At 42.3% G+C, this 26,546-nt stretch overlaps 1 protein-coding gene across 1 annotated transcript; it reads left to right on the top strand.

Moving 5' to 3' along the window:
- Nucleotides 1–12,852: 12,852 nt before the first annotated feature.
- RPS4X (ribosomal protein S4 X-linked) lies at nt 12,853–17,833 on the top strand. Its single transcript, XM_019747956.3, has 7 exons — nt 12,853–12,964; nt 13,695–13,772; nt 14,193–14,373; nt 14,741–14,838; nt 15,931–16,102; nt 16,939–17,096; nt 17,512–17,833. Exons 1-7 carry the CDS (start codon nt 12,962–12,964, stop codon nt 17,611–17,613), a joined length of 792 nt encoding a protein of 263 aa, XP_019603515.1. The 5' UTR covers nt 12,853–12,961; the 3' UTR covers nt 17,614–17,833.
- Nucleotides 17,834–26,546: the final 8,713 nt, after the last annotated feature.

Genomic DNA, 26,546 nt, shown 5'->3' with positions numbered 1-26,546 from the left:
AATGGTTAACATGGTAAATTTATGTTGTGTTTTTTAACCGCAATTTCTTTTAAAGGTAGCATCTCAAAGTAGAGAGGTAATGATGGGCTATTTAATACATGCTTCGGGACAACTGGATACACTACCTCCCATTTTACACAAAAATAAATTTCAGATGGGGCGGCTGGTTAGCTCAGTTCATTAGAGCCCAGTGCTCTTAACAACACGGTTGCCAGTTCGATTCCCTGCATGGGCCACTGTGAGCTGCGCCCTCCACAATTAGATTGAAACAACTACTTGACTTGGAGCAGATGGGTCCTGGAAAAACACATTTAAATAAAAGTTTTTAGTAAAATAAATTTCGGATGGACCAAAGATTCCAAAATGAAAAAAATGAAAAGTGAAACCATAAAAGTACTAGAAGAAAATATGGGAGGATTTAAAAAGAAAATCTTGAAATGAGGAGGCTTTTCCATGAATAGCACAAAACCCAGAAGCTATGGAAGAGACCAATATATTCAACTACATAAAAAACAATGTGCATGGCAAAAAAAAAAAAAAAAAAAAAAAACCCAAACCATAAAAAAGGCAAAATCAAAAGAGAAACAATAATCTGGGGAAAATATCTGCACCTCAAAGTGAATATGTCAATATGTCAAAGACCACCAGCCCAAAATGAAAATGAGCAAATAATATCAACAAATAATATCAAAATGAAATATAGAAAAAGAAATTAAAATGGCTTTAAAACTTATCAAAAGATACTCAAATTCACTCATACCAAAATAGTATTTTAAAACTACACTAGGGGACTTCTGGTTCCAGAACGAGATGATGTAGGGTCACTTTTCCCTGCTCCCCTCCTTCAAATACAACTATGTTCCCTGGAAATTACTCAACAGATAATGATGAAAGGGGTCTGGCATAGGAACTTCAACAACTTCTGCAACACGAAGCCACTGACATACACACCCACACTCACACACACACGCACACATGCATGGGGTGGGAATAGAGAAGTCCAGCAGAGATCTAATGGGGAGACCTAAGCCCTAATCCAAGCCCAGACCCCAGAGGGTGGTCCGATCTGCTTGCAGCAGCAAAGCCATGAGCTGTCTGTCATTGGAACTACAACCCACAGAAGTAGACCTGAACGTCCATGCTAAACCTGAACCAGTAAGGTGTGATAAGTTACGCATGTATATGACACTACCTAGAGCAAGCACTAAGAAAACTATACACAGCAATATACTCAGAATCATTATAAAGAAATCTGAATGCAATTCTAAAAAATGTCCAAGTAACTCATATGAATGCAAGCAATATTAAACAAAGAGAAACAGAAAACAAATGGCAGACTTAAGCCCTGACATATCAATAATTACCTTAAATGTAAATGAACTAAATATACCAATTAAAAGAAAGAGGTAAGTTGAGTGAATTTTTAAAAACACAATCCAACTATATATTGTCTGCAAGAAACTCACTTCAAATATAACAACATAGGTAGGTTGAAAGCAAAAAGGATGACAAAAGATATACTGTTTCCCTGAAAATAAGACCTAGCTGGACAGTCAGCTCTAATGCATCTTCTGGAGCAAAACATAATATATGACCGGGTCTTATTTTACTATAAGACTGGGTCTATATAATATAATATAATACAATATAACATAATATAATGTAATACCCAGTCTTATTTTACTGTAATATAAGACTGGGTCTTATATAATATAACATAACATAATATAATATATAATATAATACCAGGTATAATATAATACTGGGTCTTATATTAATTTTTGCTCCAAAAGACGCATTAGGGCTGATTGTCCGGCTAGGTCTTATTTTCAGGGAAACATGGAATCATGCAAACGTTAATTTTTTTTTAAAGTGGGAGAGACTATATTAATATCAGATAAAGTAGGGTTGAGAGCAAAGAAAATTGCTAGGATCAATTCAAGAAGACATAAAAATCCTAAATATGAATGTACCAACAACAAAACTTCAAAGCACATGAAGCAAAAACTGAGAGTGCTGCAAGGCAAAATAGACAGCTCTGCAATTAGACCTTCAGAGTGCAACACACTCTCTTAGCAATCGATAGAACAACTAGACCAATTCAGCAAAGATGCAGAAGAACACAGCAACACCATCACCCAATAGGATCGACTTGACATTTATAGAACACTTCACCCCACAGCACAAGAATACATATTCTTTTCAAGTACTCATGGAACATTGACTAAGATAGGCCATATCTGAGGTCATAAAACAAGTCTTATCAAACGTAAAAGAACTGAAATCATACAGAGGATGTTCTATCACTATAATGGAATCAAACAAGAAATCAATAACATAAAGATAACCAGAAAATCTCCAAACACTTGGAAACGAAACAACATACTTCTAAATAATTCATGGGCCAAAAAGGAAGTCTCAAGGAATTTTCAAATATATATATATATTGAACAAAATAAAAATGAGAATACGACATATCAAAATTTGGGGGATGCTGCTAAAGCAGAAAGGGAAATTTGTAGCACTGAATGTTTACATTAGAGAAAGAGGAAAGGTCTCAAACCCAATCGTCTAAACTCCTACTTCAAGAACCAAGAAAAGAAGAACAAAATAAACCCAAGCCAAGCAGAAAGATGAAAATAATAAAATACTAGCAGAAGTCAATGAAATTGAAAATAGGAAAACAATGGAGAAAATCAATGAAACAAAAAGTTGATTCTTCAGGGGGAAAAAATCAATAAAATTGACAAACCTCTAGCAAGACTGACACAAATAAAAAGAGAGAACACATATTACCAATAGCGGGAATGAAACGGGCTATCACTACTGATTCTGCAGCTATTGAGGGGATAATAAGAGAATACTACAAACAACTTCAGGTTTATCGATTCAGTGTGGAAGAGATGGACCAACTCCTCAAAACCTATCAGCTACTGAAACTCTACCAAGGTGAAATAGATACTCTGAATAGTCCTATAACCGTTAAAGAAATTGCATTTGTGTAATGAAAGAACTCTCAGAAAAGAAATCTCCAGTCCAGATTTTTTCCACTGGAGAATTTTACAAAATATTCAAGGAAGAATTAACACCAATTTTGCACAATATCTTCCAGAAAATAAGAGGAGGAAACTCCTCCCAAGTATTAACCTGATTCCAAAACCAGACAAAGAAGAAAACTACAGATCAATATCTTTCCTAAACTTAGATGCAAAAATTCTAAACAAAAATTTAACAACTGCAATCCAATAACATGTAAAAAGGATAACACACCACGACTAAGTGAGATTTATTCCAGGTATGCAGGGTTGGTTCAACGTTCAAAATTCAATTAATATAATTTACCGTATCATCAAACTAAGGAAGAAAAAAATATCATATCAGTTAATGCAGAAAAAGCATTTGACAAGATCCAACAACAACAAATAATGATTTAAAAATCTATAAAAACACTCCTTGGGATTTTCTATGTAGACAATCAAGCTATTTTGTTTAAAGAAGAATAAAGTAGGAAGAATCACCCTAATCAATGTAAATCTACAGTAATTGAAACAGTGTGATACTGGTGGAATGACAGACACATAGATCACTGGAACAGAATAGAGAACCCAGATATAGACTCTCACCAATACGACCCAGTGATTTTTGACAAAGGTAAAAAAGCAATTTAAAGGAGGAGGGACAGCCTTCTCAAAGAATGCGGCTGGAGCGATTGGACATCCATCGGCAAAAAAAACCAAAAACCAAAAAACAAAACAAAAAAAAAACTACAAAACACCTTACATCATATAAAAAATTAACTCAAAATGATAACTGATTTAATTGTAAAACAGACTACAAAACTTTTAGGAAAAAACATAGAAGAAAATCCTCAAAACCTAGGGCTAGGTGAAGAATTCTTAGACTTGACACCAAAAGCACAATTCATAAAAGGAAAAATTTATAAATTCGACCTTGCCAAAATTAAAAACTTTTGCTCTATGAAAGCCTACGTGAAGAGGATGAAAAGACAAGCTATAGACTGAAAGAAAATACTTCCAAACCACATATTTGACAAAGGACCAGTATTTAGAATACATAAAGCAGTCTCAAAAGTAGCATGTGTAAAGAATTCTCAAAACTCAACAGTCAAAAAAACAAACATTCCAATTAGAAAACGAGCCAAAGACGTGCACAGACATTTTACTGAAGAGGATATTCAGATGGCAAATAAGCACATGAAAAGATGGTCAGCATCAGTACCCATCAGGGAAATGTAAATTAAAACTACAAAGAGACAGAGCTACACACCTATCAGAATGGCTAAAATAAAAACTAGTGATACCACCAGATGCTGACAAGGATACAGAGAAACTATCACTCACACACTGCTGGTGGGAATATGAAATGGTACATCCACTGTTGCTTGGAACAGGGCAGTTTTAATCCAAGTAAACATGCACTTACCATACCAACCCAGCAGTCGCACTCTTGGGCATTTGCCTCAGAGAAATGAAAACGTTTGTCCACGGAAAAACCTGTGCACAAATGTTCCTAGAAGCTTTATTCTCAAGAGCCCCAAACTGGAGACAACGCAGATGTGCGTCCACAGGTTAAAGAAACGGTGGCATGTCTGTACACTGGAATACTATTCAGTAATAAAAAGGAATGAACAACTTGGAGGAACACCAAGCAAATTATACTGAGTGCAAAACAACCCTTAAAGGATATACTGCATGATTCCACGTATATGACATCCGTGAAATAACATAATTATAGAAATGGAAAACAGATCATAGGCAGCTCAACTGTTAAGAGCATAGACAAGCCCTGGAATTAGATTGGCTTCTGAATCCAACTCCACCAGGCTCTAGCTAGCAGGAGTTTGCTTAAATTGCTTAATGTCTCTGAGCCTTGATTTCCTCATGCATGAAATGGTTTTCATTCATTTATTCAGTCAGTTAATAAACATGTAGTTCCAGGTATTAAGGATAGCAGTGAACCAGACAGACAAAATCTTTGACCTCATAGAGCTGACATTTGCGGGGGGGGGGGGCAATAAACAAACACACTTATTAATAGACATCAGCAGAGATTGTACTATGAGGAAAAGTAAAGCAAGGTGAAGTAAAAGAAAAAGTACGCTGAGTGTTTAGCAGTGGTTTAGAACATAGTTAAGTGTTCAAAAAACATTGGTTGTACACCTGAAACCAATAATAAAATTAAATTTTTAAAAAATAAATAAAAGACAACCTTTTTTATCATCTGAAAAAAAAATATCTGTCTTTGGCCACTTATCGGAGGTATTGTTTGCAAATATCTTCTCCCATTCTGTTGATTGCCATTTTGTTTTGTTAATGGTATTTAAACAAAGCAAACTTGTAGATCAAACTACAGAGGACGGATTGCCAGAGGGGAAGGTGGGTGAGGGGAGGATGAAGAGGGTATAGGGGGCCAAATATATGGTGAAGGAGAGAGACTAGACTTTGGGTAGTAAGCACACAATGTGATATACACATGACGTATTACAGAATTGTACACCTGAAACTTTTATAATATTATTAAACAATGTCACCCCGTAAACTTAATTTAAATATCTGAGATCAAATCCTGGCCTGGATATTGACTATCTGAGTGACCTTTAGTAAATTGTTTAACCTCTCTGTGCCTTGGTTTCCTCATCTGTAAAACAAGGATAAAAACATGGGGTTATTGTGTCGATCAAGTGAATCCATATATGCAAAGCATTTACAACTCACATATAATATAATAAGTGTTTTACATGAATGTGTTGCATAAGTTCCACTTGTCAGTATCTACCTAGGGAAACACATGTGCACCAAAAGCAGGTTCATGGGTGCTCATCTACAGCAGTGTTTATAGCAGTAGAAGAAATGGAAACTAAGTATTCATCAGTATGGGCAATGGTAAAACAAAGTGAGGTACAGTGGTGCTGTAGAACACTATGAAACACCTAAAGGAAAGAAGTAGATCTCTGTTCTGACATGCAAAGGTCTCTGAGATGCTATCATGTACCAAAAAGATTCCGAATGATATACATATGATGATCCTATAAACAAACAGAGCATACTATATATACATATTTATATATGTGTGTATATAATGGGTATATACAAATAAATATATGCATGTATATATACATATATATATATACATAGTCTCAATACCTAGAAAAAGATCTGGAACGACCTACCTCAAATCAGTATTGTTAGAGTTGTGGGGAGAGGCATGACTGGCTGTAAAAGTGGGCAAACATTTTATATTTTACAAGGAGAGTGTATTCATCTGTGACTTATGTGATTATTTTTTTTTTTTAAGTTTAATGAGGAAGTAGCCAGAAGTAGCCAAAGGGAATTATCTTTTCAACAAATGATTCTGGAACAATTGGATAGCCCATAAGCAATAAAATGACCCCTATCCATACCTTGTCTCATGTACAAAAGTAAACACTAAATGGGTCATAGACCTAAATGTAAAACCTAAAATTATTAAATTTCTAGAAGAACTCATAGGAAAAAAGAATCTTTGTGACCTTAGGTTAGACAAAAATTTATTAAATGCAGTACCAAAAGCACAATCCATAAAAGAAAAAAAAATTGATAAATTGGCCTTCATCATAATTCAGTACTCCTGCATAATTAAGTATTTTTTGAAAGACACTGTTAAAAAATGAAAAGGCAAACCACAGACTTGGAAAAAATATTTGCAAATCACATATCTAATAAAGGATTTGCATCTAGAATATGTAAAGAACTCTTAAATGCAATAGTAAGAAAATTAATGGCCCAGTTTTGAAAAATGGGCAAAACATTTGAACAGACACTTCACCAAAGAAGATATATGAATAGCAAAAAAGCACATGGAAAGATGTTGAGCACCATTAGCTATCAGAGAAATACAAAATAAAACCACAATGAGATACCACCACATATCTATCTATTAGAATGGCCAAAATTTAAAAGAATGATCTTCACAGTCAACAACAGAAAAAAGAATAAATTGCACTTCATTAAAATTAAAAACATTTGTGCGTCAAATGATTCAAGACAATGAAAAGAAAACCCACAAAGTGGTAGAAAATACCTGCAAATCATACGTCTGATAAGGGACAGTATCCAGAATATACAAAGAACTCTTACAATTCAACAACAAAAAAAACCAAACAACCCAATTCAAAAATAGGCAAAGGATTTGAACAGACATTTCTCCAAAGAAGATATGCAAATGGCCAACAGGCACATGAAGAGATACTCAACGTCACTGGTCATCAGGGAAATGCAAATCAAAACCCCAGTGAGATACCCTTTCTCATCCATTAGGATGGCTGTTATTTTTTTTTATGGAACATGACAAGTGTCGGTGAAGACGTGGAGAAATTTTGAACTCTTGTACATTGCTGGTCAGAGTATAAAATGGTGCAGCCGACATGGAAAACAATTTAGCAGTTCCTCAAAAAGTTAAGCATAGAATTCCCATATGATCCAGCAATTCTACTTTTAGGTATAGACCCAAGAGGGAAAAAAGGGATAGATACCTGTATACCTGTATTCATCACAGCACTGCTCACAAGAGCCGGAAGGTGGAAACAACCCAAGTGTCCATCAGAAGGTGAATGGATGAACTGTGGTGTTTACATGCAACGGAATGTTATTCAGGCTTAAGAAGGAGTGAAATTGTGACACAGGCTTCAACCCGGATGAGCCCTCAAAACATGCTGAGTGAAAGCCAGACACAAAAGGTCACATATTGTGTGATTCCACTTGTATAAGATACCGAGAATAGGCAAATTCACACAGAGACGGAAAGTGGGGTAGAGGTCTCCAGGGGCTGGGGGGAGGGATGGTGAACTATTATTTAATGGGTTTCTGTCTGGAAAGATGAAAACATTCTGAAAAGAAATAGTGCTGGTGGTTGCACAAAATTGTGATTGTACTTAATGCCACTTAATTGAACACTTAAAATGGTCAAAATGATAAATTTTATGTTATGTATATTTTACCACAATAAAAAAGTAAATTAGAAAAAAAGATTTACCTTAACATGTGCTGGCAGGGATGTGGGACAACCGGAAGTCTCATACACTATTAATGGGAACATAAAGTAATACAACCACTGTGGCAAACAGACTGGCAATTTTTTTCAAAAGTTAAACATACATCTACTACATGACCTAGCCATTTCCACTTGTGACCATTTATAAGAGAAATGAAAACATTTGTCTATAAAAGACTTGTATCAAAATGTTCATAGCAGCTTCATTTGTAATTGGCCCAAACTGGAAACAACGTAAATGTCTACCCACAGTGAATGGATAAATGAATTGCAGTCAAGCAATACAATGAAGTACTACTCAGCAATAAAAAGAATAAACTCTTGATACATACAACAACATGGAAGGATCTCAAAATCATTATGCTGAGTGAAAGATGCTGGACAAAAATGAGTACATACGGTAAAATTTCCATTTATCCAAAATTCTAGAAAATGCATGTGAATTAATAGTGACAGACAGCGGATCAGTGGCTGCCTGGGAATGCAGCGGGAGGGTTTGGAGGGAGGGATGACAAAGAGACATGAGTCAACTTTGGGGGCAGATGGACATGTTCATTATATTAGTTGTGGTGATGGCTTTGTTGTAACAAGTGTCATAATTAGTCAAACTGTATACTTTAAATATGTGCCATTAGTTGTATATCAATTATTCCTCTATAAAGCTGTTTAAGAAATAAGTTTGAGAAGGGAGTAGCCAGAGGCCAGGAGGGAATTAGGACATTAAGTCACTGAGTGAGTCTCTGCTATGCTCTATGCATTTGATCCTCACAACACACTGAGGAGTAAACATCGTTACCTCTATTTTCCAGATAAGGAACCTGTGGTTCAGAGAGGTGAAGCCACTTACTCAAGGGCACACAGAGACGGATTCCAATTGTGCTCTTTCCACTCTGCCTCACTGTCTGCCAGTGAAGAGAGAAATGGAAGAGACGGCTGTGCTGGTTCACTGACTGCTGACAATAAGTCAATCAGGAGTGAGAGGCTTAGATTGCTCCTCTCATGGCCTGACTTTCGACCATGAACCACTCAGAGGCGTCCCTTCCCTCTGGTAATCTGGGAGGGGTGCTGGGGCTTTTTGTCTCAGTTCTCCACTCACCATAGACTCTCTCTCCCATGCCCACACTTATAGAAATACACCTATGGACTATATGATTTAATGTATTATATGCTAAAGTAGTTCTTACAAAACAACAGAGAAGAGAAAGATCATTCGATTATACCGTGTTTCCCTGAAAATAAGACCGGGTCTTATATTAATTTTCGCTCCATTAGGGCTTATGTTCAGGGGATGTCTTATTTTTTCATGTACAACAATCTACATTTATTCAAATATAGTCATGTCATCTTCTTCTGGAACATCGTCATAACGTACTTAATGCATCCGTCTGGCTGACGGTCTTAACTGGGGCTTCTTTTTGGGGTAGGTCTTGTTTTTGGGGAAACACGGTAGTAGTGAGAAAATTGGGTAGCTATTTGGGGGAAAATAGAATTTTTCCTGTCTATCTCTTTACTCTATTTCTCTTTGTCAACCCCAAGTTGGTAAAGAATTAAATTATATGTTGTTGAATAGACTTGAGTATTTAGCAGATCTTTGGTCTTCTAAGCTTTGAATGGACAAGAACTTACGGATTTGGCTATATACAAATTTGAAACTTTGTGCATAGAAAAAGATGACCAAAAGGAAAAGAACCAACTGGTAAAAATGTCTGCCTCAAGTAACACAAAAAATAAACTACCGGTATCAGAAAAACATGTCCGTCAAAGAGAAATGGGCAGACGTCCTTCACACAAGAGGAAATGAACTAAGCAAGCACATGGCTAAATGGTCAACCTCACTAGTGATTTGTTAAGTGCAAATTAAAACAATTACATTTAGTAAAAGAAGTAATGACCAGGCAGGCATGACTATAGTAAAACTGCAAGGCTTCTCTGAGAAAGGTGTTTGGCAACAGACACACGTACCTATGCTATTATAGAAGTGTCCAGGCAACACAGTGTTCCCTTTCCAACAGGTACTGCCAGCCTGTCCCATGGACTAAGCACAGATGCACCGCAAATGCGAGTCTCCAGCTCGGATCATGCACCTAAGTTCAGACCTGTGTCTATAAGACATCTGCAGTCTGCTGCCCCCTTCTCAGCCCCATGCCTCATGCCACCACTGAATCACCAAACCAGAAACCTGGGAATTATCCTAAGTACCTCCTTGTGCCTCACCTCTGCACATGCTCATTTCCAGTCGGATCCTGCCCATACTCCTTCTATGTCTTTGACTCTGCCCCCTCCTTCTCCTCCCCACAGTCACAGACCTGGGTCTCACCGTTCTCTTTCTTGCTGGTATTGTTGAAATAGCTCTGACCCATCTCCTCCAAGCCACTCACACTTCCTTCAAACCAGTCTATAAGGAGCAGAGTTATCTTTCTAAAGCACAAAGCTTATCCTGTCCTCCTTAAAATCTTTCAATGGCTTCTCATTGTCTACCTACGTGCTAAAGTCCAAGGATCTTAAGATTTAGCAGCCCTCTGTGCTCCAAACTGCCTTGCTACCGTGTCTTCTCTGATGAGCTTCTCCTGGCTTTCCGCCCCCTCCTCCCAGCTCGCCTCTGCCATTGTAAGGTGAATTCCTTTGAAGCAGGAACTAGATCTTAATCATCTCTGCATCCCCGTTCATAATACAGAACTTGACACAGAGTAGGCACTTAACAAATGGGCAAAGGAATGGATTTATTCTAAGGAAATCATTCAACTGAAGGGAAAAGCCATGTGAAGGAAACTGCTCACTGTAGCAACATTCATAACAAAGAAAAAGTGCAAAAAACTAAATGTTCAACAATAGAGAACTTTTATTAATTATGGGACATCCATTTACTGGAATGTGATGCAGCTGTTAAAATACTAATTATGAAAATTATGTAGCAACTCAGAAAGTGTTTGTAATATAATAAAAGCAGAATAGAACATGGTCTGGATGCTAGGATTAAAATTATGTAAAAGTATGCATGCACACAAACTGATCAGAATGAGAACAGGAACAGGAACAAATGAATACAGATGATGTGTTTAGGGTGTTTGGGGAGGTACTGTTTGTGATTTTCTTAGCTCTTTCCAAATTCCCTTTATTGTTGTTAGAGTGTCATTTGTGCTCAAATACAAATTGACAGAGGAAAAAAATATACTGAAGAAGGTGCTTTGATTTTCTCAAGTCCTTTGATGAGCTGTAGTACAAAAACCAACCACTGACCTGTGAGACAACAAACCAGCCTTCCACACACACACCCCTAACTGGCTGTGTGATCTTGATTAAGTCAGGTCTGCAGCTCTGACCAGCCATTTTTCTTATCATCTCTAGCCGGAAGGGCATGGTTACTCGTCACTCCCAAATCAACTGCTATCATTTCTGTTAGCAGCACCACATCTTCCCAACAGCTTCATCACTTCTACTCTCTCTCTAACTCCCAACGCCAATCAGTTGCCCCTTCTTTCCAACAATCATGTGTGGCGTGCTTTCCTATGGACCTTGTTTTAGACAGAGGGGCCCTGCCCCTAGTTAATACTGTCTGGTTGAGAAAAGCTAACAGCTTGTGTCTCTGCCCCTGTGCACACTGCTGAGGGGTGAAGTGGAGGGTGGAGACAGAGACAGGTCAAACGGAACCTCCTGAGTTAAGAGCTTGACCGCATGGTGGGAGAAAGGCTGGATGTCCTCAGGGGCAGTATAGTAAGACTTGGCGCAATGAGTGGGATGTTGACTCAATGTATTTAACAAGTATCTACCAAGTGCTGGACATAATGCCAAGCTCTCTGTTAGGTGGCAAAGAATTGCCCGGATGATGAGGGCAGGCTCTGTCATAGAGATGCTCCCAGTCTAGGAGGACAGACAAGGAAGCCAGTCATTATTGCCCAACGTGCTAAGTGCTATCATCGAGTTTGAACAGAGGGCTGTGGGACTGAAGAATGTGGGACCGACCCTGCCTGTGGGGACTGGAGACTCACAAAGCCAGAGGTGACTGACCCGTGTGTACCTTCAAGGCTGAAGAGTCACATTAAAGACCCAGGAAGGGTTGGGCTGTCCATGGCAGTTGCAAGCTGAGGAGAGAGACATCAGCAGGAAGCTTGAAAGAGGCAGCTTTCCCAGAGCAGTGCTAGTTTCAAGTGGCTTAAGCTTTGAGGTCTGGGATGGGAGAGCAGTAGGTGTGCAGGCATAGGAGGCAGCACGTGATGAGCAGAGGGACCTCACACGCCATGAAGGCGGGTCAAGGGCACTTTCAAAGTAGGGAAATGGCATGATCACATCTAAGTTTTAGGTAACCGGATGATCTCTAATGTCCCCCCTTCCCTGAGACTTTATGATAAGTCCCAAATGTGTTGTACGGAAAGCAAGGGGCAGGGCACCAAGGTTCAAGCAGGAATCCTATCTTCCACCCCCTGGGGAATCTGCAGAGAAGCAAGAGAGAAAAAAAGTGCTCTTTCCCAGCTTATAGCATAGGCAGGTTAGCTGGCCCCAGGGAACTTGGAAGAAGGGGCAGACAAAATATGCTTAAGAAATCATGTTAAGTATTTATTAAAGGGATTCTATTGATCATATAATCACATGCATGGGTCTTAAGGTAGCCTCCCTGCAAAGCACCCTGCTAGAAGGCATTTCCAGCACCTAATACAGAACCAGGCGCCCCAGAGGAGGACGGAGGGAGGGAAAGAAAGGTAAGACACTGCTTTTAGGAGACCGCCCCGGTTCGGCGGCTCGGGGGTTCCCAAGCTCGGGACTGATGACCTCCCACCAGCAGGTGGCAAGATAAAATCCCCGCGCGCCTCGCAAGGGTGGAGTGGGCGGAGCGTCCCTGGTCGGCGCGCGCAGCCTCCCATCCTCTTTTCTGGGAGCACCGGAAGAAGGCGGCCCTCTTTCTGTGCCCAGCGCAGCCATGGTAAGGTAGCTTCTTCACAAGCTCTTGGGATGCATCAGCTTCCATCCTCCCGGGGCCGGGGCTGCCGGGGGCTTCGGGGCCCCCGCAGGGGGTGGCCAGGCGGAGGCGAAGAGAGTGCAGCCTGCGGGGTTGACCCAGGCTGGCTGGAGGGCAAGGGTGCACGCCGACTCTAAGCGGGGGGTGCGGGGAGGGGATCGGTGCCTCTGGCGGGAAGGCCCCGGTTTCTGGCCCGGCCACGCTTCGTGCGACCCTGGGAGAAGCAGCTTTCTTCCCAGTCCGGAGCCTCGGGTGGGCCCTGAGGGCAGACAGTGGCTGGCGCGGGTGGCCGGCGGCTACGATCGGCAGAGAAGCGTTTTTTTCCGTCATTGTCTTGGTAAGGCCTGACTAGACAGTGTGGCCGGTAAACGTCTGTACACAGCATTAAAAGTTTTCCTTCCGCGTTTTAAAGTGAAAGCGAGTATCGGCTTCAGAGTACGGGGCAGCAGTTCTTGGCACGTGGTTGTGCCGAGGTCAGTCTGGCAGCAGACACTTAAAAACTAGACGATAATGTTGCGGAAACTCCTATTAACAAGTAGAAACATAGATCGAGTTCTGGTCCATTTCTGTTGCTGGCTGGCTGGGAGCCAAGAGATCGACCCCTGTCCATTTCACCGGCATAGTGTCCTAGAAAAAAAAAAGGCTCGAGAAGCAGACACTTAAGCAGTAACACGAAAATACAAAACTCCCTCAGGCTCGTGGTCCCAAGAAGCATCTGAAGCGGGTAGCGGCTCCAAAGCACTGGATGCTGGATAAACTGACTGGTGTGTTTGTAAGTATCGTTATATTGTAAACATTTTACGTATTGTATCATATATATACAATGTATCCTTTCCAGTTTCATTGACAGTTATTTGAGGAACATTTTATACTGTTTCTGTGTCAGGCAGCCCTTGTTACTGTATCCATAAATGTTTCTTGCAGCACTTCCCATAAGATTTTTTTACCTCATTCCACACACTGGGGACCCACATGTGCTTAACAGGCCTGGGCCTCTGAAGGGCAAAGTGCTGTAAAACCTGAAGGTCTGGAATAGTTTTGTAAGCTTTAAACACCTCTCGTTGACCCAGATTGGGGGTGATGGACAGTCTGGTGTCAGGTTAATGGATCTCAGGACTTGGGAAATGGGTTTGACAGAATTTCAACAATAGTTCAAGAGGGTTTTGTTGTTGTCATTTTTACCGTATTACAGGCTCCTCGTCCATCCACTGGTCCCCACAAGCTGAGGGAATGTCTCCCTCTCATCATCTTCCTAAGGAACAGACTGAAGTATGCCCTAACAGGAGATGAAGTCAAGAAGATTTGCATGCAGCGGTTCATTAAGATCGATGGCAAGGTCCGAACTGATGTCACCTACCCGGCTGGTTTTATGGGTAAGTGGCCAGTGGTGGCTCCTTGGGATTCGTCCATGTCCCTCTGAAATGAAATGGCTGTTGTATTGAGTACTGATAGGCTTTTAGCATGTTGGTTGCTCTGAGGGAAAGCATGACCTTCCTCCTCAGTTTTACTTAGATATTGTAGGGCTGCACATAATCATGGATCGTTCGTAAAAACAGGGTTGTGAAGCATTGCAACATGAAAGATTAGCTGGCCATCATTGTTAGTCTTCAGAATCCTTGGTTGGTATTTGAATCCTTCAGAATGTTGGTATTTGAAATGAAAAGCATATGGGTTTTTCCTTAGAGCGTTGTGATGGGGTGGTGGGGGTCACCATAGTAACCTGAGTTCCTGTGATATTAGATGTCATCAGCATCGACAAGACAGGAGAGAACTTCCGACTGATCTACGACACCAAGGGTCGCTTTGCTGTTCATCGCATTACACCTGAGGAGGCCAAGGTAGGTGTTTACCATAGCTGTATAGCAAGCAGCCTGTTGCTGGGTATCTATTAGGTTGGTGCAACAGTAATTGCCGTTTAAAAGATTAAAAATAAATGCAAAAACCACAATTACTTTTGCACCAAGTTAATAACTGACCCCCATGTGAACTTCACATCCTCAGCTTGTCTGTGTTTTTTTTTTGTTGTTGTTTTTTTATGGCAAAAATGAATTCCAGTTGAATGGTGACTTCCTAGTTGTCTTTTTTAGAGGCAGGGCGAGTGATTTCTAGGCACATTTATGAGTACGTAAAGTAAGGGTCCTTTAAGGATGGAGGACCAGAAAAGCAGTATCTGGTCCATGCATTGGCCCTTTGTCATGTCCGCATTTGTGGCTATAGCTTTGCTCTGGAGGGAAAGGTGGTAATGAAGGAGGCTGAAAATCCTTGAGATAGCTCCAAAAAAGATTCCAGGCAATAAATTGATTATTTAATCTGGTTTGTTGTGATGGTTTTACACAAAGGTTTGAGGCGTCTTGACTTATTGGCTGTAAATGAAGGTTAATTGAATTGGGGGAATCAGCTCCTAATTTCCTTAGCTTCCTTGTTATCAGCAGGCTGGAGGGCTTGTCCAAGGGCATCAGGGTGATTTGATTTACTTTAAGGATGTTCATGAGTGAAAAATGCAAAGTTGAAATCTTTGTTGATTAGATGAGTTTCTAATACAATTGCAGTTTGTGAGACAACTTAGCTGTGATGGGGAGGGATGGGCCATGAGGCTTGAACAGCTTGGGGGAAGGAGGGTTGTTGGCCTTGGAGACAGGACAGTGGTGCTCATTGGCCCACCTCACCCGGCAGTTTGAAGTGGCGCTTCCCCTGCCTTGGACTTAACCGTGGGGGTGATATGTGCTAGGGGGCTAGCCTAGAAAGGGGCAGTGGACAGGGTAAACTGACAGGAGGGTGGCCGAAAAGTCGCCGCCGCCATTGTTCTGCGGCTCTTCCCTTGTAGGGTGTTCCCTTCAGCTGTGACTTGTGGCTGTGAAGGAAGCTTTTCATCCACTCTGGAGCATACTGCGCATGAGCTAGACTAAATGGCTAACCCTGTGTGTTTCTAGTACAAGTTGTGCAAAGTGAGAAAGATCTTTGTGGGCACAAAAGGAATCCCTCACCTGGTGACCCACGATGCTCGCACCATCCGCTACCCTGACCCCCTCATCAAGGTGAACGACACCATTCAGATTGATTTGGAGACTGGCAAAATTACTGATTTCATCAAGTTTGACACTGGTAAGCAGTCTGTACCTGGGCCTTCTCTTCAAAGCCCACCTGTAAGAGTTGTTCTTTGCTTTTCTGCACCCCCCTCCTTTTTTACTAATGGAAATTAAATCATGCATTGTGACTCACACAGGGTTCTGTCTAGGTGTTCTGATGTGTGCCTAATTAGCAGCCAAAGCTGCATGTCTCTTGTTGGTTTGAGAAGAGGGCAGCTCTTAAAGTTTCAAGAAATAGGCAGGCAGTGTGTGAAACTACAGTGTCTTGTTTCTGTGGCTTTGTGGGGGCAGTAAGGGTTAGAGATGGGAATATATTCCTAATGGTGGGGGGGGGGGGTCAGCTCAGAGTGGAGGGAAACGTTGAAGGGTGTTTCTATTTGAGTGGAGGGTAGAAACCACCAGTGCGCAGGTGTATAGCCTTTCCACTTCCAGAGGCCCAGCTGCTCAGAATGTTCTGAGTAGCTGAGATGAGGTCTGGCATAGCATACATTCTGGGGCCTGAGCTGGATCTCTAAAGCTCCCCTATCTCTGGAAACTGCTTGAGGGCTGGGCAGGAAAGTCTGGCCCCAGAGCAGAGCATCCTAATTGTGATGCAGTTTTGTTAATGCTAAGGCAGGAACATAGCAGAGAGCTGTGCCTTGGGGGGTGGGGGCAGCAGTAGTCTAGGCGAGACATGGTGAGGACCTGGCAAGGTAGGGGTTCGCATCCGTTAGGTGTGCAGGAGGGCCAGGCAAATCCTAGGGAGTAAATGCGAGTGGGAGAAGGGGCTGACAAACTTACACCTGCCTGGTCATCCATTACATTCAGAGCTTGCACGGCACCTTGCTCAGCACGTTCTTCCTTCCTGCCCAGGTAACCTGTGCATGGTGACTGGAGGTGCCAACCTGGGAAGAATTGGCGTGATCACCAACAGAGAGAGACACCCTGGTTCTTTTGATGTGGTTCATGTGAAAGATGCCAATGGTAACAGCTTTGCCACCCGGCTCTCCAACATTTTTGTTATTGGCAAAGTAAGTCTGGCTCTCCCTTCTGTGGTCCAGGGAGTGTGAGTGCTGGTGCTCTGGGGCTGGCTCCTGGCTGGCTGTGCAGAACCTAGTGGAAGGCCTCTTCTGGGATGGGGCTCACAGGAAGGCAGGGCCAAATCCCTGCTTCTTCCGGATGACACAGTCAGCAGGTGCCTGCTGACCTGGGTTGGTAAAAAGTGCCAGCTTGTGTCTGGGTTAGGAGGGCTGGGGGCTTGAGAGAATGGCCACAAGCACTGGGTATTTCTGATAAAGCAGCATCCAAGTGTCTAAAGACTACCTGGCTGTCGCTGCTGTCACAGACAGCTTTCTGTTCCTTTAAATGACGTGTCAGACATCGAGTGTGCCAAGCCTCTGATGGAGCTCGTGTATGGCAGGTTTTCATTCTCGTTATCTCCTTCAGGGCAACAAACCATGGATTTCTCTTCCCCGTGGAAAGGGTATCCGCCTCACCATTGCTGAAGAGAGAGACAAGAGGCTGGCAGCCAAACAGAGCAGTGGGTGAAATGATCTCTAGGTGACAGATTGGAAGAGCCTTCGACCCCAATTAAACATGCTATAACATAATGAATTGCCTTTTTGGTGTTGGAAGGGATTGCCATGTTTTCTTTTCATTTACTGCTATGAGACAAGAGAATGGAAGCCAAACAGCAGTGGGTGACATGATCTGTAGGTGACAGTGATTGGAAGAGCCTTGAAACCCAATTAAAGATGCTATAACATAATGAATTGCCTTTTTGGTGTTGGAAGGGATTGCCTTGTTTTGTTTTCGTTTATTACTATTTATTTCATTCATGCTATTGACTTTGTATCATGAAGTGTAGTTTGACTTTTCAGGCAGGCTTAGGCATGCTGTGATGTAGTTCATCCATGTCTCTTACAGGCTCTGCCTGGGGGGTGGTGGTGGGAGGGAGAACAAGCCACACATGGCCAGGAGGGAGCAGCAGCCAGGGTCATCACCAAGAAGTCATTTACCCTGTTAAGTCATCTTGGCTTTAAGAAGACAAATGATGCCCTTGTTTTCCTGGTCTTTCCGGCCACTGTAGTTCTCAGCTCCGTCCTCAGGGCTCTGCAAAACAGAAACCAGGTAGAAAATGAACTTGTTGCTGCTTGCCCAGACACAGGGGCAGGTCAGGCTTGCCTGTGGGTCTCAGCTGTGCGTGCTGCAGGGGGTCAGCTGTCAGAGTTGTTCACCTCAAGCCAGGGGTCCCTGCAAAGCCTGTCTTGCTAAAAACCAAAACTGCCTTTGCCTCCTATAGCCAGGTTTGTCAACCTTCATGCTATTGGGCCAGATAAATTGTGAGATATCGAATGGCACCCATTACATCTCACAGCATGCCTCCTGCTCTGCCCAGTTGTAATAACCACAAATGACTCCAGGTATTGCCAGATGCCCACTGGGGAGCTAGATTGTCCTGTGTGAAGCACTGCCCTATAGATACTGCTGTATTTCACATCTTTATTACAGGGTTAGGGGTAAAGATTGTTTGGATATCTTGCACCTGAGGCGTGATGAGCCTATGCAGTCACTTGGCATATTTATCTGGATGTGTCTAATGTCACCCCAGGCCCATGGCCCAGCAGAGGTCTGCTGTGGCTTGGGGCAGCGTCTCCACCTATGGCTGGCTCCTGGGGCTGGAGTCTGAAGACAGGTCTTGCCAAAGAACTGAGCAAGATCCAAACCAGTCAGCTAAATGAGGCATGTCCAGGAATTGTCCAAACCCAGGAATTGTGTGCAACCAAACCTGGTGGGGCAGGGGTGTGAAAGGGGGCCTGCCAGACACTTTACTTCAGTGAGGTGTTCTTGCCACATGTGGAGTTTGTCCAGACAGGCAGTTCTGATGAGGGTCCAGGTCACAAGTAATTTTATGGTGCACCTTCAGAAACAGTTCAGATGATGGAAATAATTAGAATTTTAACTAAGGAACCAAAGCAAATGGGAAGGAGGCCTGGGTTCTTTCCAGTGTGGTTTCCTAGATGCTAATTAGCCAGCCATCTTGCACAGCTGGGGAGTTGGTATCTCTGGCTGCGGACTTTTTTTTAACTTTGTGTTTTTCCAGGACCCATCAGTTCCAAGTCAAGTAGTTGTTTCAGTCTAGTTGTAGAGGGCACAGCTCACAGTGGCCCATGCAGGGATCGAACCGGCAACCTTGGTGCTACCAGCACCGCGTTCTAACCAACTGAGCTATCCAGCTGCCCCCTGGCTGAAGATTTTTTAAAACGGTAGATTTGTTTGGGGTTTTTATTAAGTAGCTCAGTAATTTATTAGCAACTACCCCTGATGTGGGTGGGGAATAGCCCCATCTCAACATTAAGTCATGGATGGACTTAACAGTGGCTGTGTCTTTGTACGGCTTTTTAAGGTTTCCAGTTTGATTCATAGTCACAGCTACAGGGAACCTTAGAGCATCTCAGCAGGATGCAGACAGATGGTCCCCAGATGAAACTCATGCCAGAGGGCAGGGTAGCTCAGCACAGCTTTGAACACCTAGGACTTGTGTGGTACTTGGTAGTTCGCAAGAGCCATTTTAGTCTTAATATCCAGACCCTGTGTTCTGGTTGCTAAACCAGATGTTACAGAAAGTAGGCACCTCACTGGCCCATTTTACCAGTGTCTCAGGCCAGACACTTGGGATGATTTCTTAATTTCCTCTCTCGTGCTCCACATATCTTGGATCTACCTTCAAAATACATGGCAGAATGCATCTGGTCATGCTTAGAAATTCGTTAGTCTGTGTGGTAATAGAGTTCTTGTCTTTCAGAGATACATACTGAAGGATTTGTAGAAATGAAAAGCAGTCTGGAATTTGCTTTAAAATAATCTAGTGGGTGAGGAAGAATCAATGAAACAAGATCAACCATGGACTGATGTTGAAACGGGGTGATGGGCACACAGGGATTACTACACCACCTTGATCTACTTCTGTACACTGACATTTTTCACAACCTAATGAAGAAACTACGATAACTAGCACCCTGACCTAAGCCACCAACAACTATTGCCTACATTGTAGGGTTAACCTGACTGGTCTGGCTGCCATCCTTGCCCCCATACAGTCCCAGCCCAGCAGCCAGAGGGCCCCTGTTTATAAGTCAGCTCAAGTTACTGCTGACAGCCCCTGAAGGGCTCCTGTCTCAGACTAGGACTCACACTCGTCACAGCCGTACGACGCCCTCACATCTGGCTTCTGACCTCATCTCTCCCTGGGTTCCTTCAGTTCCAGCCACACTGGCCACCTGCTGTCTTAGCACCTTGTACTGAGTGCTTTTTTTTTTTCAGGTGTACAATTCTGTATCACATCATCTATAAATCCCATTGTGTGTTCACCACCCAGAGTCAGTTCTCCTTCCATCACCATATATTTGATCCCCCTTACCCTCATCTACCACCCCCTGCCCCCTTACCCTCTGGTAACCACTAAACTATTGTCTGTGTCTATGAGTTTTTGTTTCTCATTTGTTTGTCTTGTTCTTTTGTTGTTTTTGGTTTATATACCACATATCAGTGAAATCACATGGTTCTTTGCTTGCACTGAGTGCTTTTTTAATATATGTAGTTTTACGGATATTTTCAAGCATACAGAAAAGTCAAAAGTAGTACAATGATCCACCTATAAAGACACCAGCTACATTCAATAGTTGCTTTATTTCTCTAACACATGCACACTCACACCTGTTTTTATGAACCCTGTGAAAGGTGCAGATATAGTGACCTTGAGTTTCCTGGTGCCAAGAGATGGCAAGTGCTGGCTCTCGGGCTCCACCTAAGGGGGTAGTTTCCATATGACCTTGGGTATAGACAAGGGAGATTCTTCAGTAGGACTTTTCCATCCTGAATCGGGAGTCCAGTCATCTGCCCCAGGTTGTTGGGCCTCAAACATTCCCCAAATCCAAAGTCCAAAGGATGAGAAATGGAAAGGCAGGAGTTTGTGGGTCAATTTTCTCTACCATTTTGGCTTCTGAGAAGGTACTGTTTGAACAATAATGTTCCCAAGACAACAAACAGCCTTTAATAATAACAAAGGAAACTTCCCAAGAGCCAGCAGCTATTCAGTTTATTCCCAGGGCTTTTCTAGGATGTGCTCATGTATTTTTCTTAGCTTTGCTAGCAATGGTGAACATGTGATCAGTGATGTGCTGGTAAATGTTTAACAACCAGCTCTGAAAAAAATGTGTCTGTGTGTGTGTGTGTGTATTGATTTATTATAAATTTTACTTATCTAAAGGATGTGTAACAATTTACAAATAATAAACTAGGCAATACTCCTGTGAATTCCATACTCAGTTGATTTTTATTTTCAATTACGGTTGACATTCAATATTGTATATTTTATATTCATTTCAGGTATATGGTATAGTGGTTAGATATCTATATAATTTACGAAGTGATCCCCCTGCTGAATCTAGTGCCCATTTGACACCATACATAGTAATTACAACATTATTGACTATATTCCCTGTGCTGTACTTTTCATCTCCGTGACTATAGTGTAAGTACCAATTTGTACTTTTTAATCACGTCCCCCTCTTCACCTTCCCCCAACCCCCTCCGCTCTCGCAGCCATCAGTTTGTTCTCTGTTTCTGAATTTGTTTCTGTTTTGTTTATTCTGTTCTTTAGATTCCACATATAAGTGAGATCATATGGTATTTGTCTTTCTCTGTCTGACTTGTTTCACTCAGCACACTACCCTCTAGGTCCATCCATGTTGGTGCAAATGATAAGATTTCATTCTTTTTTATGGCCAAGTAATACTCCATTGTATAAATGTACCACCTCTTCTTTATCCAGTCATCTATTGATGGGCACTGAGGTTGCTTCCATGTCTTGTCTACTGTAAATAGTGCTGCAGTAAACGTAGGGGTGCAGATATCTTTTCAAATTAGCATTATGGATTTCTTTGGATAAATAACCCAGAAGTGGGATCGCTGGGTCTTATGGTACTCCTATTTTTAATTTTTTGAGGAACCTCCATACTCTTTTTTTTTTTAATTGGTTTCAGGTATACAAAGGGTAGCCGGTTAGCTCAGTTGGTTAGAGCATGGTGCTGGTAGCACCAAGGTTGCCCACTCGATCCCGCATGGGCCACTGTGAGCTGTGCCCTCCTTAAAAATAAATAAATAAGTTTCAGGTGTACAAAACAATAATTAGACATTTATACACCTCACAAAGTGATAATCCCAACAAGTCTAGTACCCATCTGACACCATACATAGCTATTACAATACCACTGACTATATTCCCTATACTGTACTTCATTCACATCCCTGTGATTATTTTGTAACTGCCAATTTATACTTCCTAACTCCTTCACCTTTTTCACCCAGCCCCTTAACCCCCCTCCATTCTAGCAAACATCAGTGTTTTCTGTATCCATGAGTCTATTTCTGTTTTGTTTATTCCCCTCCATACTGATTTCTATAGTGGCTGCACCAATTTGCAATCCCACCAACAGTGCACAAGGGTTCCCTTTTCTTCACATCCTTGCTAACACTTGTTTGTTGATGATAGCCATTCTGTGTGAGGTGATACCTCACTGTGATTTTTATTTGTGTTTCTCTGATGATTAGTGACATTGAGCGTCTTTTTATATGTCTATTGGTCACCTGAATGTCCTCTTTGGAGAAATGTCTATTCAGGTCTTCTGCCCATTTTTTCATTGGATTGGGTTTTTGTGTGTGTGTATGTGTTAAATTGTATGAAGTCTTTATAAATTTTGTATATTAACTGCATATCAGATCTATCATTGGTGAATATATTCTCCCATTCGGTAGGTTGTCTTTTCGTTTTGTTGATGGTTGCCTTTGCTGTGCAAAAACTTTTTAGTTTGATATAATCCCATTTGTTTATTTTTCTTTTGTTTTCCTTGCCCGAGGAAATATATCAGAAAAAAATATTACAAAGAACAATATCAGAGAATTTACTACCTATGCTTTCTTCTAAGAGTTTTATGGGTTCAGTTATTATATTTAAGTCTTTAATCCATTTTGATTGTATGCTGGTATATGGTGTAAGAAGGTGGTCCAGTTTCATTTTTTTTTTATGTATCTGTCCAGTTTTCCCCACAGCATTTATCGAAGAGACTGTCTTTACCCTATTGTATGTTCTTGCCTCCTTTGTCGTAGATTAAATACAGGCGTGGGTTTATTTCTGGGCTCTCTATTCTGTTCCATTGATCTACCGTATGTGTCTGTTTTTATGCCCATACCATGCTGTTTTGATTACTGTTGCCTTGTAGTATAGTTTGATATCAGGTAGCGTGATACCTCTAGCTTTATTGTTATTGCTCAAGATTGCCGGGGCTATTTGGGGCCTTTTGTGGTTCCATATAAATTTTAGGATTATTTGTAGCCAGTTGATTCTCACAGGATGCTTTCATTGATTTTTGCCAAACTCTTGTATCCACATCGACCTATAGTTATGGTTGCCAATTGACAAAGAGATGTAGTTCTGACAAGAGCGTTGATTGATATTTTTGTTTGCATTAACGAATAGGAAAAAAATAAAACAAAGACACATGTTAGAACTTTACTCATTTGTCAATGACCTGAGCAACTTTTTTGCTGAATCGGATATCTTTTTCTTTTTTAAAAATTTTTATTGGAGAATATTGGGAAATAGTGTATTTTTTCAGGACCCATCAGCTCCAAGTCAAGTCGTTGTTTTCAATCTAGTTGTGGAGGGTGCAGTTCAGCTCCAGGTCAAGTGGTTGATTTAATTGTTTCCAGTCTAGTTGTGGAGGGTGCAGCTCACTGGCCCATGTGGGAATCGAACTGGCAACCTTGGTGTTATGAGCACTGCACTCTAACCACTGAGACAACCGGCTGCCCCGGATAATAATTTTCAATACCAAAAGAATATTTCCTGGGCCGGCCCGGTGGCTCAGGCAGTTAGAACTCCATGCTCCTAACTCCGAAGGCTGCCCGTTCGATTCCCACATGGGCCAGTGGGCTCTCAACCACAAGGTTGCCAGTTCAATTCCTCGAGTCCCGCCAGGGATGGTGGGCAGCGCCCCCTGCAACTAAGATTGAACACAGCACCTTGAGCTGAGCTGCCACTGAGCTCCTGGATGGCTCAGTTGGTTGGAGCGCGTCCTCTAAACCACAAGGTTGCCGGTTCGACTCCCGCAAGGGATGGTGGGCTGCGCCCCCTGCAACTAGCAACGGCAACTGGACCTGGAGCTGGAGCTGAGCTGCGCCCTCCACAACTAAGACTGAAAGGACAACAACTTGACATGGAAAAAAAGTCCTGGAAGTACACACTGTTCCCCAATAAAGTCCTGTACCCCTTCCCCAATAATAAAAAAAAATATTTGAAGTATTTATGTATTTTTACATTTTTAATAATGGCTGATTTTAACAAGTAGCTCAGAAAATTCCTGAAAATTTAACACTTGGCTCCTGTGAGCTGGTAGGAGCCTGGTCCAGCATGCCACTGTGTCATCCCCTTGGTCACCTCTGCTTCAGGTGACTCCCTCTGCTGACACCCAAATCTCTCCTCCACACACGGAGGCCCAATCCCTAGAGTCCAGCTCAAAGTATGTCATCTCTCCCAGCACCTTGTTCAAACGTACTGCCTGTAGAATTGGGTACTGCCCAACAAGATCCTAAAGTGTTCTTTCACTAAAAGGACAACACAGCAGCTCCTCGCTCTCTCTTCACCACACCGTCACCTCCACCTGGACATCTCTTGGATGGTCCCCAGACATCTCAAACTCAGCATGTCCCAACTAGAACCCATCTTTTTCTCTCCATCCAACCCCCACAATGCTTCTGTTCCTGTCCCTGATTTTTCTTTTAGGTCCCACCTCTCCTCATACTCTTCCTCATATTCTTTGGACACTTTTTAAATTTTTTATTGGGGAATATTGGGGAACAGTGTTCCCCAGGGCCCATCAGCTCCAAGTCGTTGTCCTTCAGTCTAGTTGTGGAGGGCGCAGCCCACCATCCCATGCAGGAATTGAACCTGCAACCCTGTTGAGAGCTCACGCTCTAACGAACTGAGCCATCTGGCTGCCCCTATTCGGACACTTTTTTCTTTTGGGAACTTTTTTTCTACTCCACCCCCGTTTGCCCCCTCCCTTAACTTTTTTCTAGCTGACTCTCACTCATCCTTTAGATCTCAGCTGAGATATTACTTCCTCTGGGAAACCTCTGGGAAGGTTAGGGGCCTACAGCACACCCTTTCTCTATATCTCCCATCACAGAATTTACCACAGTAGTAAAACTGTCTGTTTAATTGTCTGTCTCCCCCAGCAGATCATGAGATCTGTAAGACTAATCTTGCTCACCGCTATATCCCTAATACGTATCTAGCCCCATTTCTGGCACATTGTGGGTGCTGAGGAAATGAATGAGTGAATAAATGAGAGGTATATCCCGCGGTTCCCCTACAATATGTCTGTTTCCTCACTCTTCCCCAAGCCATAGTTTTTGCTTGTGCTTAAGGGGACAAGGTCGGAAAATGTCACCTTCTGAAATTGGAACTAATAGAATCAACATTGACTAGATGAAATCAGCCATCTGCAAAATAATCCACTTTAAGGTGGTTTGTAAATGTGGTGCTGATGAGACAAGGGTGCCTCTCAGGTCTCTATGGTGACCAGCATGTTGCCACAGGCTGGGAATATGCCAAATATAAAGGAAGGCGATGATGCCAGTCAATTGTAACCTGATTGCCAGAGGTAATGCCATATATGCAGGAGGGCCCTGTCTACACGGGGTCTTAGGAGAAGTTGAGCCAACAAGCAACACATTTTCCATGTTTGATCGTCATCAAGTGCCACATGCAGCCCTTTGTAGTTTACAAAGTACCTCTAGGTACCACCTCGGAATCTCCACTGTGACCCCACCAGCTGGGCCTTATTGGGCATTTTACAGATGACAAAGATGTGAATCAACTTGCCGTAACCATTCCCAACACCCACACGGTCACTCAGCCCACAGGGAGTGAGGGGGTTGTGAACACAAGGACAGAACTACCTGTACGGCAGAGACAGAAACTTCTTGCAGTGACCAGGTGGTCAGTCCTCTTGCTTTGGTTCAGGTAGCAGCTTTGACTTTGAAAGTCTGGCTCAGGGGGTGAGGATTGGTCGGGTGGTGGGGGAGAAGATTGCTGCCAGGCCAGTCTCTTGTTCAGTCAGCAAACATTTATTGAACAACTACTATGTGGCCAGCAGTGCTAAGAGCTTGGGATATAGTGATGGTTCTTGCCAAGATGACGGCCTAATTCTAGGAGTTTGACAAGTGAACAGTTACAGATATGATGTGACAGACTCTGAGAAGGGAAGCACAGGGCACTCTTGGGGCCCACAGAAGAGCCATCTACGGTGGTAGGGGGCAGGGTCTGGGAAGGCTTCCCAGAGGAATCTCTGTCTGAGCCCAGACCGGAAGGGACTTAGCAATACAAAAGGATGGGGAGAGAAAAACTTTCTAGACAG

This window comes from Rhinolophus sinicus, chromosome 18, assembly GCF_057876585.1.
Source record: "Rhinolophus sinicus isolate RSI-liver-muscle chromosome 18, RSI-T2T, whole genome shotgun sequence".
Lineage (NCBI taxonomy): Eukaryota > Metazoa > Chordata > Mammalia > Chiroptera > Rhinolophidae > Rhinolophus > Rhinolophus sinicus.
This window is presented reverse-complemented; position numbering and strand designations above follow the sequence as displayed.

Bases quoted from the DNA above. Each gene is read 5' to 3' on its own strand.
- RPS4X (XM_019747956.3), top strand. The intron at 13,773-14,192 runs GTAAGTATCGTT...ACCGTATTACAG, and splicing joins ATAAACTGACTGGTGTGTTT to GCTCCTCGTCCATCCACTGG. The intron at 14,839-15,930 runs GTAGGTGTTTAC...GTGTGTTTCTAG, and splicing joins TTACACCTGAGGAGGCCAAG to TACAAGTTGTGCAAAGTGAG.